Raw genomic sequence first — 18,470 nt, 5'->3', positions numbered from 1 at the left:
TTCATTTATTTCAGTAATTCAACTCAAATTGTGATACTCATGCATTAAATAAATTAAATGCACACAGACTGAAGTAGTTTACTGTCTTTGGATCTTTCAATTGTGATGATTTTGGCCTACATTTAACAAAAACCCAACAAATCTCAAAAAATTAGAATATGGTGACCAATCAGTTAATCAACTCAAAACACCTGCAAAGGTTTCCTGAGCCTTCAAAATGGTCTTGGTTCACTAGGCTACACAATCATGGCAGACACGGCATGACAGACAGATCGACAGACAGACAGTTAGACAAGACAGACAGATCGACAGTTAGACAGATCGACAGACAGACAGACAGTTAGACAAGACAGACAGATCGACAGTTAGACAGATCGACAGGCAGTAAAACAGGCTGATAGACAGACAGACAGACATTTACACAGACCGACAGACAGACGGTTACACAGACAAGACAGACAGAAAGACGGTTACACATACAGACAGATCGACAGATTGACAGACAGACAGTTACACAGACATACAGACAGACAGACACACAGACAGACAGTTACACAGACATACAGACAGACATACAGACAGTTACACATACAGACAGATAGACAGAAGGTTACACACACACACACACACACGCACAGACAATTACACAGACGGACAGATAGTTACACACACAGACAGACAGACAGATGGTTACACACACACACACAGACAGACAGTTACACACACAGACAGACAGTTACACAGACAGACAGACAGACAGACAAGAGAGTTACACAGAAGACAGACAGTTACACAGACAGACAGACAGACAGACAGACAAGAGAGTTACACAGAAGACAGACAGTTACACAGACAGACAGACAGACAGATGGTTACACACACACAGACAGACAGACAGACAGATGGTTACACACACACAGACAGACAGACAGACAGACAGACAGATGGTTACACACACACAGACAGACAGACAGACAGACAGACAGACAGACAGTTACGCAGAGAGATGGTTACACACACAGACAGACAGACAGACAAGAGAGTTTCACACACAGACAGACAGATGGTTACACAAACACACAGACAGACAGACAGACAGACAAGAGAGTTACACACACAGACAGACAGATGGTTACACAAACACACAGACAGACAGACAGACATGGTTACACACACACAGACAGACAGACATGGTTACACACACACAGACAGACAGACAGACAGACAGACAGACAGACGGTTACACACACACAGACAGACAGACAGACATGGTTACACACACACAGACAGACAGACAGACAGACAGATGGTTACACACACACAGACAGACAGACATGGTTACACACACACAGACAGACAGACAGACAGACAGACAGACAGACAGACAGATGGTTACACACACACAGACAGACAGACAGACATGGTTACACACACACAGACAGACAGACAGACAGACAGACAGATGGTTACACACACACAGACAGACAGTTACACAGACAGACAGACAGTTACGCAGAGAGATGGTTACACACACAGACAGACAGACAGACAGACAAGAGAGTTACACACACAGACAGACAGATGGTTACACAAACACACAGACAGACAGACAGACAAGAGAGTTACACACACAGACAGACAGATGGTTACACAAACACACAGACAGACAGACAGACAGACAGACAAGAGAGTTACACAGACAGACAGACAGATGGTTACACAAACACACAGACAGACAGACAGACGGTTACACAGACAGACAGATTCAGAAATTTGACAAACCAGTATGGTCCTAAATGCTTTTTGAAGGTCACTTACAGTATAATTGTAAAGTCTTTCCTACAGCTGTAATCAGTTTTATGCCATATAAATGACAGATTTGTGGTGAAAGGGCTCACAGAGAAAGGTTAGTCGCTTGTGTTGACATTAGTTATGTCGTAGGATGGTGGTATTGAGGGTGGTGGGGGTGGAACTCACTTCGGGGTTGAGGTTGGAGACGAGGAGCACAGAGTGGATGGCGGTGGGGGCCATGCCGTGAATGGTCATCCGTCCTGTCATTGCTGATGAAGGGATGGTGAGAGGTCCCAGAGCACCAGGCATCTGCATAGACAAGCCTGAGCGGAGCACAGATGAGGAGGGGTAACGTGAGAGAGAGGAAGGGAACCTTCTAGAACAATCATCCGTTTTCACAACCTGTTGCCACTCTTTCAGATGAGCAACATAAGGTCTTCTTGTAATAGCTTATCGAATCAATGTGTTCAGGCATGCTGGGTAAATTTAGTCCAAATGAGTATTGAATTGGATGGTCGCTGTAGTAAGAGGTTTAAATAAAGCCAGCCCAGATCAGGGTCAGGAGTGTGAAAATAGAGCAAAGCTTAATATGTGAAGGACAAATTATTTCAATTGAGGGAAAAAATATTCAGTGGTAAATAACGTAGGATGGGACTTTTGAGATCTGATATTAAAATACTGATATATTTGTTATGATAATATTATTAATGGTACTTTTATTTGACTGAAGCCTTGATTATGCCATAATTTCTGTGTCAGAAGTGAAGAAAATTATTTTATTTGGAACAACTCGAGGGTGAATACATGTCTCATTTTGAATATGATAAATAATACACTGCCGTTGGAATGTTTGGTGTCTATATGATTTACAAAAATGTATGATTTTATTCGGCAAGGATGCATTTAATTGTCCAGAAGTGACAGTAAAGACATTTATAATCTTATAAAAGATTTCTATAAAAAAAAAAAAAAAGCTGTTCTTTTGAGAAGTGTTGTTTACACAGACATATTAAACAGCACAACTGTTTTCAACTTAATGATAAGAAATGTTTCTCGAGCAGTAAATCAGCATATCAGAATGATTTCTGAAGGATCATGTGACACTGAAGACTGGAGTAATGATGCTGAAAATACAACCTTGCATCGCTGCAACAAATTACATTAATTAAAATAGAAAACAGTTATTTTAAACCGCAATAATATTTCATAATATTAACGTTTTACTGTATTTTTGATAAAAACAAATGCCACCTTGGAGAGGAAAACTGATTTCTTTCAAAAACATTTTTAAAATCTTATAGACCCCAAACTTTTTAACAGCATTGTATATATTATTTAACTCATATTCAAATGTTGTCTTTAAGAAAACATTAATTAAGACTCAAGTGAAGCTGCACAGTGACTTTAGCTATTGCATTTTATTATTTGAAAAATGTAATTAAAGAGAAATGTTACACCCTAAAATTGGATGCATTGACTGCATAAATCAAAACGGAGCGAACCAATCAATAGCCAATTCCCAATGCAAAGCTTTCAAACTGTTTTCATATGTGAAGTCAATACTTGTGTTTGTGTTAGTCCCTCTTCACTTTGCTCATTTTGCAGGTGTCGATCTGCAGATGCGGCTTGTAAGTGACTCAGGTGATGACACAGTAATACTTCTGATCATTCAGTCTGAAGACTGTCGTGAGCCGCACGACGCTGCCTTCATTACTGAGATGTGATGTGAGAGTGTGACTGTGTCTGAAATCTCACCTGCCTGATGGAAACCGATAGCAGGGGCGAAACCAGCCGCCCCGGGGTAAGGAGAGGAAATTATCCCGGGAGCCCCTGCACACACACACACACACACACACACACACACACACACACAGGGTCAGCCTTGCACAATACATTTGTACCCAAACAATACTAATAGTGACAATAATAAAAATGAATTCAAGGTGCGAGAGCAATACATTATTACTTTGTACTGGTTACACCATGACATTTTAGAGTCATGAAATTTAAACTTAATGTAAAATCACTAACCCTGCGAGAGCCTTAAATTATATTAACGGTATAACAGCACAATCTATAAAAGAGGCGCACATACAGTTTTATTATCGTCCTATAATTTGACTTGCTCAGTTCATGTAATTCACAATTTGTTCATGCAATATCTCGAATTCCCAGAAGGGACCGGCTTAAGTGTGACACCATTGTTTAAAATGGATTTATTCAGCCTATTGAGATGTAAGCCACCACAGAGCTCAGAACAAGCAGTGGACGTACATTTCAAAACAGTCCTACTGACAACAATAAAACATTTTCACGAGGGCCGTTGCGGAAGAAGGCCGGACAAAATGGCAGTGGTCTAATAAAAGCTGCCATTTGAACAGCTTTTATTGCTTTAGCGGGCGTCTGGAGACGTCATCGAGCGCCCCTTAGATTCCTGGCTGTGCCCAGAAACAATTCATCAGCTCTGATTTACAGAAACACACACAAGAATACACACCGGCCTTATCAGTATCCATACCGCCTCTCGCTCGAGACAGCGCGAGTAATTTACCGAGCTTGAGACAACAAGATGTGTGGATGGCCAGTCAGAGTTATCTGCCTCCCCTCTGACAATCACACACACAATAAATCTACCCTGCAAACACTGTCCTGCCCACAGAACTTTGTGTGCATGTGCGATAAGGCGTGCCCTTTGATTGTCTGCATGCAACCAACCGATAGCATTATAATAAAACACACGTGGATCGTTCAGGCAAAGAGGAAGTGAGGAAAATATCTGCTTTACACTGCTCTTTCTAATGGAAAATAAGTTTTAGATAAATGGACAGGTTTGATTAAAAAACCAAATGTCAGTACACACACACACACACACACAAATTAATGGAATATTGCATCAACAAAGTATAGGGTCAACACTTGCTCATCTTCGGATCCTCTGCAGTGAATGGGTGCCGTAAGAACGAGAGTCCAAACAGCTGATGAAAACATCACAATAATTCACAAGTAATCCACACCACTCCAGTCCATCAGTTACTGTCTTGTGCATGTGTTTGGAAGAAACAAATCCATCATTAAAGTTAAATTCTAGTCTACAATCCATATTAACTCTTTCAGTAAAAAAGCCCATTCTCTGTTGTCACCCACATCAAAATCCGCCTGCATATTTGTTCAGAACTGTTTTGGACAATTTTCACTCATAAACAGTGCTTCGTCTGTGCATATTTCTCTCCTGATTCAGATAAGAAATAGTTTCACTAGAGATACCAGTATTGTGGATAAAGGACTCATATTTTAGCCAGAAACAAATGTCTTAATGGTGGATTTGTTTCCGAGCCTTAACTGATGGAGTGGAGTGCTGTGGATTATTGTGATGTTTTTATCAGCTGTTTGGACTGTCATTCTGACGGCACCCATTCACTGCAAAACTCAGAAACAAACTCATCCACATCTTGAGGGAGGGTACATTTTCAGGAAATTTTCATTTTGGGTGAACTGTTCCTTTAAGATGTTTTTAAGCCAAAGTAAAACTGAAATGATCTGGTGACAAATCTAAAATCAAAGTGGACATTTTTCAAGTAAACAGTGCAAAATATCTTCATACCCAAGATCAAAACTGACATTTAAGCAGCATCCTAAGTCTGACATCCTTTAGCTTGGGACAAGAAACTTCCTCAGAGCTAAAGGAAAATCACAGACTAAAGCAGATGGGGTGTGTGTGTGTGTGTGTGTGTGAGTGTGAGTGTCTGTATCTGGGTACAAGTTGTCTCTTTTATCTAATACACTACCAGCTCCAACACACATGCTGACACCACAAAACTTCCTCCAGTATCCCATGTATAGAATGGGATTCTCCAATTAGTGCAACATTTGACAAACACACATTTGGTACTGAAAGTATTTTTCATTATCTTAAATATTATATTCAAATATCTTCAAATGTCTTTACACCATATTTAATGTGTCAAAATATTAACCACACTTCCTGAATCAGATGACGTGGCCTTGATCAGGTGAGTTTTGGTATTTCTGGGATGCTGTGAACTTATGGTACTGTGTGTGACGGTAATGATGTGTGATGGTAATGATATACTTCAGTTTTTTGGCGAAAACGTTGAGTGGTAAAGACAGCAGTTTTACTATATATTATTTATCCGTATATAAGTATACGAATATAAAATAAAAGTATAATTATTAAAAATATAATTGCAACGTATGATTATAAAACTTCATGTCGAATTTTCCAGATTTTAACATCATATTTACTATGCAATTTACTGTAATAAAAAATATTTTAAGTATCTAAAAATAAAAAATCTAATGCTAATAAAATCTATTCTTTAAAACTAAAACACTATGTATGTTTCAAATCATCAATAGGAGACAAAGGTTCCCCTGATCAAACACTCACCCATGTATTTCTGTGTGTATGTGTCTTACCAAAAGCGGTCTGCATGGAGGGGTCCAGCGTGGGCTGTCCGTCCCCTGAGGGCAGGTCTAGACGTGTGAAGTCCCTGCTCTTGTCGTTGTTGTATTTCACATTCAGACTGGTCAGCTTGGAGAATTCAACACGCAGAGTGCAGCAGCCGTTGTAGATGTTCTGCCCATCCAAAGCCTAACACAGACACATACAACATTACAATGCAATTCTCTAATAAAGAAATTATACTTTGCTTAAATAAAAACAAGTCCATTTTAGAACAATTAAGTGTTTTGCACATGTACAGATACAGTATATAATGAAAATATTTTTGATTCACCCAGCATTGCATGTCATCCATGCAGCCGCGCAGACAGCCGGAGCGTGTTTGTCTTTCCGATCACAGGACATTGGTCTATTTTGGCACATTCTCATTGATTACACCTGCTCTGCTTCATTACATCAGGGATTAATGGAGCCTGAGCATATCCTCTCAGTTTTTTCTATCTGTTAATCAACATCTGAAAGCAAGCGACAGCCAAACTCTTAAAACTGATCTAGAAGCAGCCACAGTCACAAGGTTTGTATCTCCACAGAGTCTGAGAAACAGGAAGGACAAAGTGCAAAGCCAAACGGAATGAAAAGCAACATGTGCAGTGAAAACCAATCGATATAAACTCAACCTCAAAATATATTTGCAAGAAAAGAGATCATTTTCATTTAAAGTAATCTTTCCCTGGCACTGAGTTTCAGCCATTACAGTGACAAAACAGTTTGCCCATAATCTCCATCTCGTTAAGGCCATTTTGGATATATATAAACCTTAAATAAGAAAACAAGATTTCCACTCAACATGACAGAGTTCGCCTCTTAATCCACTGCGACATTTTCATTATTGAATTGTCTGTGTATGCCTGAAGCAGGTTTGGCAGGGCGGAGGCGATGTGAAATAACTTCTCCCGTGGAGCCAGTTCATTTAACTAAACCCTGATGACAAATGCAAATCACATCTAATCCTGACAGTGGCCTGAGCAACGACAGGGACGAATAAAGGATTGTTCTGCAGAAGTCTGTGCCGCTGGCTTTAAGCAATCAGTGTTGGATGATAAAATGATCTCATTAGTCTATATTTAATGCCAAATCTACACTTTAGATTATCGTGAGGACTCGAGGGTGGGCTCTTTTGGGCTGATAAGCAACCATCTCACTCCAACAGCCCTAGAAACTACAAAGCAACACGCTGGAAAACACTCAGAACATCTTAGCAACTGCAATTCAACACCCGGTCCATTACAGCAGAAATATATAGACTACCCTTCACACGTTTGAGCCTGGTTAGAGTTTTTGAAATGGGCACCTTAAAGTGATAGTTTACCCAAAAATCTAAATTATGTCATTAATAACTCACCCTCATGTCGTTCCAAACCCATGGGACCTCCATTCATCTTCTGAACACAGTTTAAGATATTTTAGATTTAGTCCGAGAGCTCTCAGTCCCTCCATTGAAGCTGTGTGTACGGTATACTGTCCATGTCCAGAAAGGTAAGAAAAACATCATCAAAGTAGTCCAAGTGACATCAGAGGGTCAGTTAGAATATTTTGCAGCATCGAAAATACATTTTGGTCCAAAAATAGCAAAAACTATGACTTTATTCAGCATTGTCTTCTCTTCTGTGTCTGTTGTGAAAGAGTTCAAAACAAAGCAGTTTGTGATATCCGGTTCGCGAACAAATCATTCGATGTAAACGGATCTTCTGGAACCAGTTCACCAAATCAAACTGAATCGTTTTAAACGGTTCTTGTCTCCAATACACATTAATCCACAAATGACTTAAGCTGTTAACTTTTTTAATGTGGCTGAAACTCCCTCTGAGTTAAAACAAACCAATATCTAGGAGTAATTCATTTACTCAAACAGTACACTGACTGAACTGCTGTGAAGAGAGAGATGAAGATGAACACCGAGCCGAGCCAGATAACGAACAAAACATTGACTCATTCACGAGTGAAGAACCGTTTCTGTCAGATGCGTCCAATTCAAGAACCGAGGAGCTGATGATACTGCGCATGTGTGATTCAGCGTGAAGCAGACCGACACACAGAGCGTCTGAACTGAACTGATTCTTTTGGTGATTGATTCTGAACTGATTCTGTGCTAGTGTTATGAGCGTGGGTAAACCGAAGGCTTGAATCAAGGGCAATCATCGCAAATGACGCCATTACGTCGAGCGCAAAAGAACCGGTGAAAAATTTTCTTCAACCGGTTTATTGAATCGAACTGTCCAAAAGAACTACTGGTGATCCGAACACCGATGCAACCGGTTCTTCACTCGTGAACGAGTCAGTCTATTGTTCGTTATCTGGCTCGGCTCGGTGTTCATTTGTCAGTGTACTGTTTGAGTGCATGCATTACTCCGGGATATTGGTTTGTTTGAACTCAGAGGGAGTGTAAGCCACATTAAACAAGTTAACAGCTTAAGTCATTTGTGGATTAATGTGTATTGGAGTGAACGATTCAATTCGATTTGGTGAACTGGTTCAAAAAGATCCGGTTACATCGAATGATTTATTCATGAACTGGATATCACAAACTGCTTTGTTTTGAACTCTCTCACAACAGACACGGAAGAGAAGACAATGCTGAACAAAGTCATAGTTTTTGTTATTTTTGGACCAAAATGTATTTTCGATGCTTCAAAATATTCTAACTGACCCTCTGATGTCACATGGACTACTTTTATTATGTTTTTCTTACCTTTCTGGACATAGACACTATACTGTACACACAGCTTCAATAGAGGGACAGAAAGCTTTCGGACTAAATCTAAAATATCTTAAACTGTGTTCCCAAGATAAATGGGGGTCTTACTGGTTTGAAACGACATGAGGGTTATTATTAAGTTATTAATGACATAATTTAGATTTTTGGGTGAACTATCCGTTTAAGTTTATCAAAGCTCTTTTGTTTGATAAAAAATACAGTAAAAACAGTAATAAATATATTTTACAATTTAAATACTATTTTCTATTTAAATATATTGTAAAATGTAATTTATTGCTGTGATGCAAAGCTGAATTGTCAGGATCATCATTACTCCAGTCTTTGGTGTCACATGACACTCAGTTACAGCTGCGCAAGGCACAAAAGCTGGTCGCTGTCAGCTTGCAACAGTCCTTTTCATGATTCAAAATCTCCTGTAACTAGATGCGCGAATGAGGTGAATTCATGTCTACCACGCCAAGAGACCTCCAGACGCGCGCAAACGCGTCTTTACATCGACTTAACATTGAAATCATTCACCCCAGACGCTCTGTTCGAGTTTGGTGTGAACGCAACGCAGCATAAGAGGTGTTACTGCGCTTTCGGAATTCTTTATTTTCTTTTTCTGCTTGTTTGTGAGTTTTGTTACATATATATTTTATAATTGTTTAATTCTTTTAAAATTAATACTATACATATTTGGTTAAAATCGATACACTATTTTCATTTTCGAAACTTTTTTTTGTTGGACAGATGGATTGTGCAATCGATTTTTGAACTAAAAGTGACAGCCCTAATTATCAATGCTGAAAACAGTTGTGCTGCTTCATATTTTTCTAGAAACTGTGATACACTTTTTTGATGAACAGGTCGATTACTTACAAACTGTAGTCCTTTACTGATTCCAAATTACACGACAAAAATAGTAATCAGCAACATAATCCATTACATTACACATTTTATATAATCAAACTACTTTTGGATTACTTTTAGATTACTTTTGACCTAACTTATTTATCACATTTATTTAAAAAGGATAATCTTGTATCATATTGATCATGTTGATATAAAAATATAAAAAGAAGGAAAATATACTCCATTGAATTCATGAAGTGCATTACACATTACATTACGTCAAAGTTTCAGCAAAGTAACAGCAGAGGCTTTGTGAATTTAATGAAAAGCTTCTAATTAATTGAAAAACGTCAAGTTAAAATAAACAATCAAAATAAAACACTTGAAATATTATACCAGTTTACCTCAATGTCATGTGACCATGTGAATAATATGTAATCAATAAAAAAAAGCAGTCTGATCACAAATAATTTAAAATGTAATATAGCCTAATTACCAATACTTAATTTATGGAACCTGATTATGAAATCCAGATTACATGCAATCAGTTACTATCCAGCACTGTTGATGAATTTAAAGTTACAAAGAACATCATTCATTTGAAATAAAAAAAAAATGGTTACATGTCTTTAATGTCACTTTTGATCAATGTAATGCATCTTTGCTGAATAAAACTATCCATTATTTAAACTTTTGAATGCTACTTTATGTAATTTTCATATCATGTAAAAATGTACTTAGTGTTACACTGTTGCAATTGATAATCACTTGCGCTTTTCCAGCCAAAAGTGCAGAGAAAGTAAGGTGCATTTGTGAACAATGGTTCTTTTTTGCAGCAATTTTAAACGGGAGGAAGGGGGGCTTCATCGCCCATTTCAAAAAAGACCCCTGTCCCCACCCCTCCTGTTACACTAACAAATACTCTCTTTGTGCAAGGAGGCAATGCAACATGGCAGCCGCACAATAGATAACACCCTCAGACCAGAGGAGTAATTACTTGCTAGCTCTTTTTCCCCTGGTGAGCTGCATTGGCATTCATTAGATAACCTCAACGGTGACATATTAATTACAGGGCGGTTTGATTTGTGCGGTCTACTGGGAGCTGGTTTTCCTGTCGTCTTCCTGTTGCTTTGACAAATTTTCGGCTCTGCACCAAAAAAATACCAGACAGCACCAAAACTGAGGTGATGGAGGACAGGTGTGAGCAGCCTTGTGATTGATTGTGAAGCTTTGATTATACGGGGCGGCCGAGCGATTAGGAAGCAGAGTTGACCACAGATAAACCATCTGTCTCCACAGACAGCCTGAGGAAATAAACTAGCATGGCTGCCAACCCAGTTCATCCCACCAATGAGATAACAAGAGCATTTTGTGGGTTATATTTCAGGACTGACCACTTTGGCGTGATGTGCGTTCATTGGATCTGCATATTGAAGCAAGGCCTGGAACTGGTTGTTCTTGGTGAAGGTAATGATCTTCAGGACCGTTCCAAATTTTGAGAAGATCTAAATTTAAGAGAGGACAAGAACATTAAAAACAGATATATTAGAACGTCTAGTTTAAACCAGCCCAAGGTGGTTTGTTCTTCTTCAGTTTAGCTGGTCACCCAACCTGACCAAGATGGTTTTGAGCTGGTTTAGATGGTCAGCCGACTGATAAGTGGCCAGAATCCCAATAAAAACCAATAAACTTGACCAGTCTCCAGTGGAAACCAGCCTTTTATTCCACTGGGACCAGTAAACAACCTCAGGCTGGTTTAAGATGCTGAGCTTTTGCGTTCCACACGACTGACCTACATGAAACCTCTAAACACAAGCATTTTGTGCCAGGGAGTTTTACAAGGTCACTAGGTGATAAAGCAGGAAGTGTACATGGTAAACAATTAAAACAGTGTAAGCAAACAAATAAGGCAACAAGTATTTGAGACTACAATGGAAATATCCTGCTTGACATATTGTGGAAAGCAATGTCTCTGCATGTCATTATATTACTTGACATATCGATCAAGTGCAAATATAATTGAAAAAAAGCATGCTGATATTTTAATAAAAATATTCCCAAATATCAAAATGAAAGTTGGTATCAAGTAAAACATTTTTATCAAAGGCTTCTGAATCAGAATTGAATCAGGAATCAGTGCCAATTTCAAAACCAATTTGAGATCAATGACAAGCGTTATATGAAAGAATCATAAAATTTCTGTATAGTGTAGTTTTACCTGGTGTAGCACTTCTAGAGACACTGGGTAGTAGAGATTCTCTACTATTAAACGAAGCACAGGACTCTGTCCCGGCATCAATCCACCATCACTGGCTGTCGCAGTCCCAGAGAGAGTCATATTCCCAGAATGCATTGCATTGACAGCTTGCAAAGCAGCCTGAGCCCTCTACAAATGAGACATACAGGGTTAACACTCTATAAACTCTTCTAAAACTTTACACTCATGCAGAGTACATGCAAATACACCTCAGTCTTACTACTGCACTAGTGGGTATGCCTGATTCCCAAAGCACTAAAATGCACTATCAGCAAATGACTCTGTAATAAGCCGTTTTACATATTGTAAAACTAATAGCTCTGGGTAAAGCAAAAGATTAAAGGAGGCACTAAATATGCAGAGATATCATTTGCACCAGTTCATTAAAAGAAAACAAGCTCAATTTTGTATAGGTTCAATGTTAGAGCCTCTCAGGAATATAGTGGGGCATTTCCACCTATAACAAGGTCAGAAAGTTTTCTTTTCAGAAAGTTGCTTTTTCTTTGCCACTTTATGACATAGCAATTTATTTTATTAAATGTTTTTAATAGAAGTAAAATTGCATGCATTAATAAGAATAATTTATTTTTTACTTATTATTAGTCAATATATTAAACACAACTGAAAACAGTATACAGTATATTCAATAAATAATAACTCATGAGAACTAATATGAATAAAAAAAGTATATATCTACAGGTGGAGTCAAATTTCTGATGTCATTGTACTGTACTGTACAAGCAGCTTTTGGTTGGTGAACACTCTCTTTAACCAATGTAAAATCTGCATGTTGTTTCATCCTCACACAAAACTCCCAATCATGCAGATTCCTACTGAAATTACAAAATTTCGGCCATGAAATTTGGCCAAGCCTCAATAAACGTGACAGCAACTTAAAAATTGCATTTAAACAAAAACAATTTTAAAGCATGTTTTTATAAAATCTTGGATAATGTTCTCTGTCATTACCACTACTATGCCGGGGAAAGAGGTATTTAAAAGTGTTTGGAGTGACAGTAATTCTCACCCCCTGATTGGGCAGATTATCAGTCTTGAGCTCACGGTGGTTGGAATACTGGATGTAGACGGGCTGGTTGCGGACATGGGGTGTGGCTGTGGTGTAGTAGTTGACCATGGTGATAGCTGCTTCTTCAGAAGCCATTTCTATAAAAGCCTGCAGTGCAAAGAGAGACATACTGTATCAACCCTGATAACAACAGCATTCAGATAATTGCACATAAGTGGTGTCAGTTAATCCGACTTTTTCATAGTCTGTTTTAATGCAAATTAAATTATTATTAGTGGGTTAAAAGAAATGGAGATGAAGAAGAATAAGTGCTGCTCTGCACTTATGGACGGACAATAGAGCACGCTTAACCTTGTCTGTGGCAGGACAATGTTTAATACTTCAAGTCGAAGCATTGTGGAAATCACTAACCCTAAGCATGAGCAATACAGTAGTGATGCTTATCTTAACAGACACCTCTATTAATTATTCTGACCTCATCAAGCAAGGTGTGAAAGATTTATAGATGCAGAATCTGACAATAAACCAAATCTTTTGAAGCCTCAATCAAATCAAGCAGCAAACAACATATTATGCAACAGGGGCATTAGAAATCTGTCTGCCTGTGTTTTCTTGTCTAAACATGCCAGTTTCCATTTGAATATGAAAAGATGCCAGAGTGGGAGACTGCTGTGTTTTTGCAGGGCATCTGTTATTAGATGGACCTTGATGTGTTTGAAAGGATGCACACTTCAGTTTATATCACTGGCCATTACTAATGAAGCGAAAACAGATCTGGACCCTTGTACTCATCATTCCTTATGAAGGAAAAATACAGACAAAATTATTCTTTGATGGTGTTATTTCTTAGAATTGTGGTTTTATTTGTTTTATAGGTCAGTCTCATGAAAAAAAAAGTTATATCAGAGTTATAATTCAGTTCAGTCTGAAGGAAAAAGAGAATGATCCCTATTTTAAGATTTATATATTTATGAAAAAATTACATTATCATTACTGTAACACAAATGTACACCTTGGATCTCAAGACTAGCGATAAGGTTAAATTTATGGAAATTAAGATTTATACATTATCTGAAAGAAGAATAAATAAGCTTTACACCCTCAAAAATAAAAAGTAATAGAACATTTTTGTTTAAATGATTTAAATAAAATACCCATGATGTTTACATTATTAAGTTAATTGCCTAAAATAAATCTTAATAAGTAGTGCTGTAAAACGATTAATCGTGATTAATCGCATCCAAAATAAGTTTTTGTTTACATTATGTATGTGTACTGTGTATATTTATTATGTATAAATAAATACACACAAAGTATATATTTTGAAAATATTTACGTTTATACATAAAAATGTTTATACATACGTTCGTACACAAAAATATTTAATATTTATTTAAAAAAATATTTACATGCATGTGTTTGTATTTATATATACATAACAAATATACACAGTGACAGTATACTAAGAAATATTATGTAAACAAAAGCTTTTATTTTGGATGCGATTAATCGCTATTAATCATTTGACAGCAATAATAATAAGCTTCATTTTTTTTTTCCAAGACAATGCCAGGAACAATGGTATTGTCACACCATTGTCTGCACAGAGGAAGTAGGCCTACATTTCCTAAATCATGTTAGTTACACTGTGATGAATTACACAGAGGTTTAAGAGTGGGAATATGTATGCTGGTTTTCTCTGATCTTATTCATGCCGTTTAATCCAGAAATTCCCCTGCTAAACCAACATGAAAGCATAAGGTGAGGTTTGAGGATCTCAAAAGGCAAATTTCAAACCCATCAGTGTTCCTTAAATGCCTGAGGTTCCAATGGTCATGCTGCAAAATGCTTACAGAGCTGAAAGAAAGGGCAGAGATGTGTTTGCAGGTTAATGGAGCACCTACTTGGTTTTTCCCTTTAAGCAACAACAGGTTGGTGACTTTGCCGAAAGGAACTCCTAGTGAGACGACCTCTGCCTCGGACACTTCGATGGGAACTCTGCGGATATGGAGGACACGGGAGGGGTCACAAGGAGATCGTTCTCCTTTATATGTTTTACTGTCAGTGCCATTAGCTGCCAAAGAGGAAAAAGAAAAAGACAGATTGTAATTTTTTTTGACCAGTTTTCCAAATACCAAAACTGGCATTGATGTACATGGATATTACAAAAGCAAGACCCGTCAGACACCAAACACTATTATTATTGATTGACTGACACCAAAAAGGTCACGGTTACAAAATATTTTGGCCTCACAAAGGACCCTCAATGAAGGTCGAGAGACACCAGACAAACAAACATGGGCAGAAACATAAACCAGACAATATGACAGTGGTGGGCAGCATCTCTGACTCTTCCCCTCGAAACAATATGACATCCTTACAGGATTAAGCAGGCCTCTGAAGCCTGTCAAGACTCCAAATGGCACCCACTGTGGGGCATTTGGCACTTGGCTATGTCCATGGGCACATCACAGGCTGGTGACAGGTTTAACAGAGACAGACCGTGGCGGAGTGCCTGGCCTCAGCTTTCAACCCTTGCAGTTTTCTTTCAAGCTCTTGTGCTGCTTGTGATCATATGATTACAGATAACAGCATCTAAACAATCACTATCAGTCTCAGTGTCAGGTGAAAAATTTAATAATGGTAGAATGTATTATACTTTCATTTATTTTTTTACCAAGACATATTACAACCAGGAGTGGGCTACATTCGAATGCTTTGCTTCAAATTGTCTCTGAACATTCTGAGCATTCTGTCGACGCGAGGAGGCACAGAGAAACAGCAGTGCACAAAAGAAAGTGCTGCCATCAGCAGGACATACAGACACATTTTACAGTGATCCAGACACTCCCCATATAGCCTAGTGATCTGGCTCCTCACAGCCCAGCACAGTGATCAAATCCCACCATCAAAGCCCAGTGATCTAGACCCTCCACTCACAGCTCTGCACAGTGATCTAGATACACCACTAACAGTGATCCTATCCCTCCCTCTTAGAGATCTAGACCCACCTGTCTTAGCCCAGCACATTGATCTAGACCAGAGGTCACTAATAGGCGGACCGCGGTCCGGATCCGGATCCAGCCGCCGTTCTATCCGGACCCGGACCAATAACCCATAAATTATTTAGAATTATTGACTTTTGTCGGAGCGTTTCTATTTTAACCCGCGCAGCTTTTCTAGCATCTATGGTACTGGTTTAGCGCGGCCCAGGAAACTCACAGACCAATAGCATGTGTTGTAAATCATGTCATGTGATACTACTCGAGTCAGACAGCGAGAGAGATACACACACACACACATAGAGGGAGAGACGAGACGAGACGAGACGAGACGAATGAGAGAAAATGTTTCACATGGCGTGCTCTAAAAAAAGAAAAGTGGACAGCGAAAACAGAGCTTTTAATCAAGAATGGACGGATTCTTACATGTTCATTCTTCCCACGGGCAGTTCAAAACCGGTATGTCTCATATGTTCAGAGACTGTCGCGATTATTAAAAGCGGCAATGTGAAGCGCCACTATGAGACAAAGCACAAATCTTTTGACCAAACATACCCACTTAAATCCGCACTGAGGGCACAGAAAATAAACGATCTAAAAGCCCAATATGATCGATCCAGCAGAATCCTAACACATTCATTCACTGCCCAACAACGTGCTAACGAATGTTCCCTTAAAGTTGCTTGGATTTTGGGCAAACATAAAAAACCATTTACTGATGGAGGGGTTGTCAAGGAGTGCATGAGTGCGGTAGCTGAAACCTTATTTGAGGGGAAACAAAAAGACGACATGTGTGTAAAAATCAAGCAAATACCTATGTCAGCATCATCAGCAACAAAGAAAACCGAAATATTAACCGATGACGTGCTAGCTCAGCTGGATGAAGCGATTCACAAGGCACCATGCATAGGCTTAGCTGTAGATGAGTCCACTGATGTGTCTGACAATGCTCAGCTGTCAGTTTTTGTGAGGTTCTTCAACAAGGACAAGGAAGAGTTCTGTGAAGACCTGTTAGGTGTCACACCCCTTCAGACCAGTACGAGAGGAGAGGACATCTACCTGGCCATAAAGGAGATGTTAAAGAAGAGGGCAATAGAGCTGAAGCAAGTGGTTTCAATAACCACAGATGGAGCCCCTGCCATGGTAGGGAGAGAAAGAGGAGCTGTGGCAAGATTGAAAGATGACAATCCTCAACTCATCTCTTACCATTGCATAATTCACCAGTCAGTCCTGTGCTCCACCCTGTCAGACGAGTATGCTGTGGTGATGAACACAATGATGAGAATGATAAACTTCCTCAGAGCTTCCTCTTCCCATCAGCATCGCATGCTCCGGGAATTTCTCAGAGAAGTTGATGCAAATGCTGATGACCTTCTGCTACACAACAATGTAAGATGGCTCAGCAAAGGTAGGGTGTTGGAGCGCTTTTGGTCCATCCGAGGGGAAATCGCAGCTTTCTTGGCACAGCTGAAGAACCAGAAGGCAACAACATTTTCTCTCTTTTTGGAGGATGACAAGAAGATGGATATTGTGGCTTTTTTGGTTGACATCACATCACACCTGAATGAACTGAATTTAAAGCTACAGGGCAAGGACAATTCAGTTTGTGATCTGATGACAGCTGTCCGCTCCTTTCAGAGGAAGCTTGTGTTGTTTAGGGAAGACCTGATGGCAGACTGTGCACACTTTCCAACTGTGAAGGAACAGGTTCAGGGTGAGAGAGATGTGTCTTCTTTTGTTGACTTTCTTGACAAGCTGATTGTAAACTTCAGCATGCGTTTTGACAGCTTCAGCCTTGGACAGCAGCTCACCCTCTTCATTCAGAACCCATTCCTCATCACAGATGTCAGGGAGTTCTCAAAGGAAGTCACACTGCTCTTCAAGTGGGAAAATGCTGGGCCTCTCCAGATCCAACTGATCGATCTACAAGAAGATGTGGCCTTGAAAGAGCATTTCGGAAAAACTGATCCTACCACTTTCTGGATTCAAATGGTCCCAGAGACCGCTTTCCCAGGTCTGAGGAAAGTAGCCTTGTACATCTTAACCATGTTTGGCTCCACATACAACTGTGAGGCAGCTTTCTCCACAATGAACATTATTAAAAGCAAATACCGATCCAGGCTCACCAATGAGCACCTGCACATGTGTTTGAGAATGGCCCTGACGCCATTCCAGCCCAGATTTAAAATCCTGGCAGGACAACCAAGGGCTCACTTTTCTCACTAAGCAAGAGAAAGTGTGGAAGTGGGATATAAAAGGGAAAGAAAGAGAAAAGGAGGTGTTAAAGCTGTTCAATTGTTAACGTGTTGAGATTGTTTATTTTAAAATGTGTTTAAACTTAAGTTGTGAAAGGAAGTTAA

The 18,470-nt window shown here is 39.1% G+C and overlaps 1 protein-coding gene across 7 annotated transcripts in view; it reads right to left on the bottom strand.

Annotated features, from left to right (window-relative positions):
- LOC127965891 (polypyrimidine tract-binding protein 3-like) overlaps positions 1-18,470 on the bottom strand; it is a 62,435-nt gene that overhangs the window by 10,644 nt on the left and 33,321 nt on the right. For 4 of the 7 annotated variants that reach the window (XM_052566596.1, XM_052566600.1, XM_052566595.1 and 1 more), the window contains 7 exons: positions 15,013-15,182; positions 13,109-13,255; positions 12,043-12,210; positions 11,219-11,329; positions 6,229-6,403; positions 3,547-3,621; positions 1,978-2,114 (listed from right to left, as the gene is read on the bottom strand). In XM_052566596.1, coding sequence (XP_052422556.1) covers positions 1,978-2,114; positions 3,547-3,621; positions 6,229-6,403; positions 11,219-11,329; positions 12,043-12,210; positions 13,109-13,255; positions 15,013-15,182 — 983 coding nt within the window. The remainder of the gene's footprint in view (positions 1-1,977; positions 2,115-3,546; positions 3,622-6,228; positions 6,404-11,218; positions 11,330-12,042; positions 12,211-13,108; positions 13,256-15,012; positions 15,183-18,470) is intronic. The other 3 variants (XM_052566601.1, XM_052566599.1, XM_052566598.1) reach the window with 1 other exon arrangement.

Source organism: Carassius gibelio, chromosome B10 (genome assembly GCF_023724105.1).
Source record: "Carassius gibelio isolate Cgi1373 ecotype wild population from Czech Republic chromosome B10, carGib1.2-hapl.c, whole genome shotgun sequence".
Lineage (NCBI taxonomy): Eukaryota > Metazoa > Chordata > Actinopteri > Cypriniformes > Cyprinidae > Carassius > Carassius gibelio.
The sequence above is the reverse complement of the archived record's forward strand: the minus strand, read 5'-3'. Positions and strand labels throughout refer to the sequence as shown.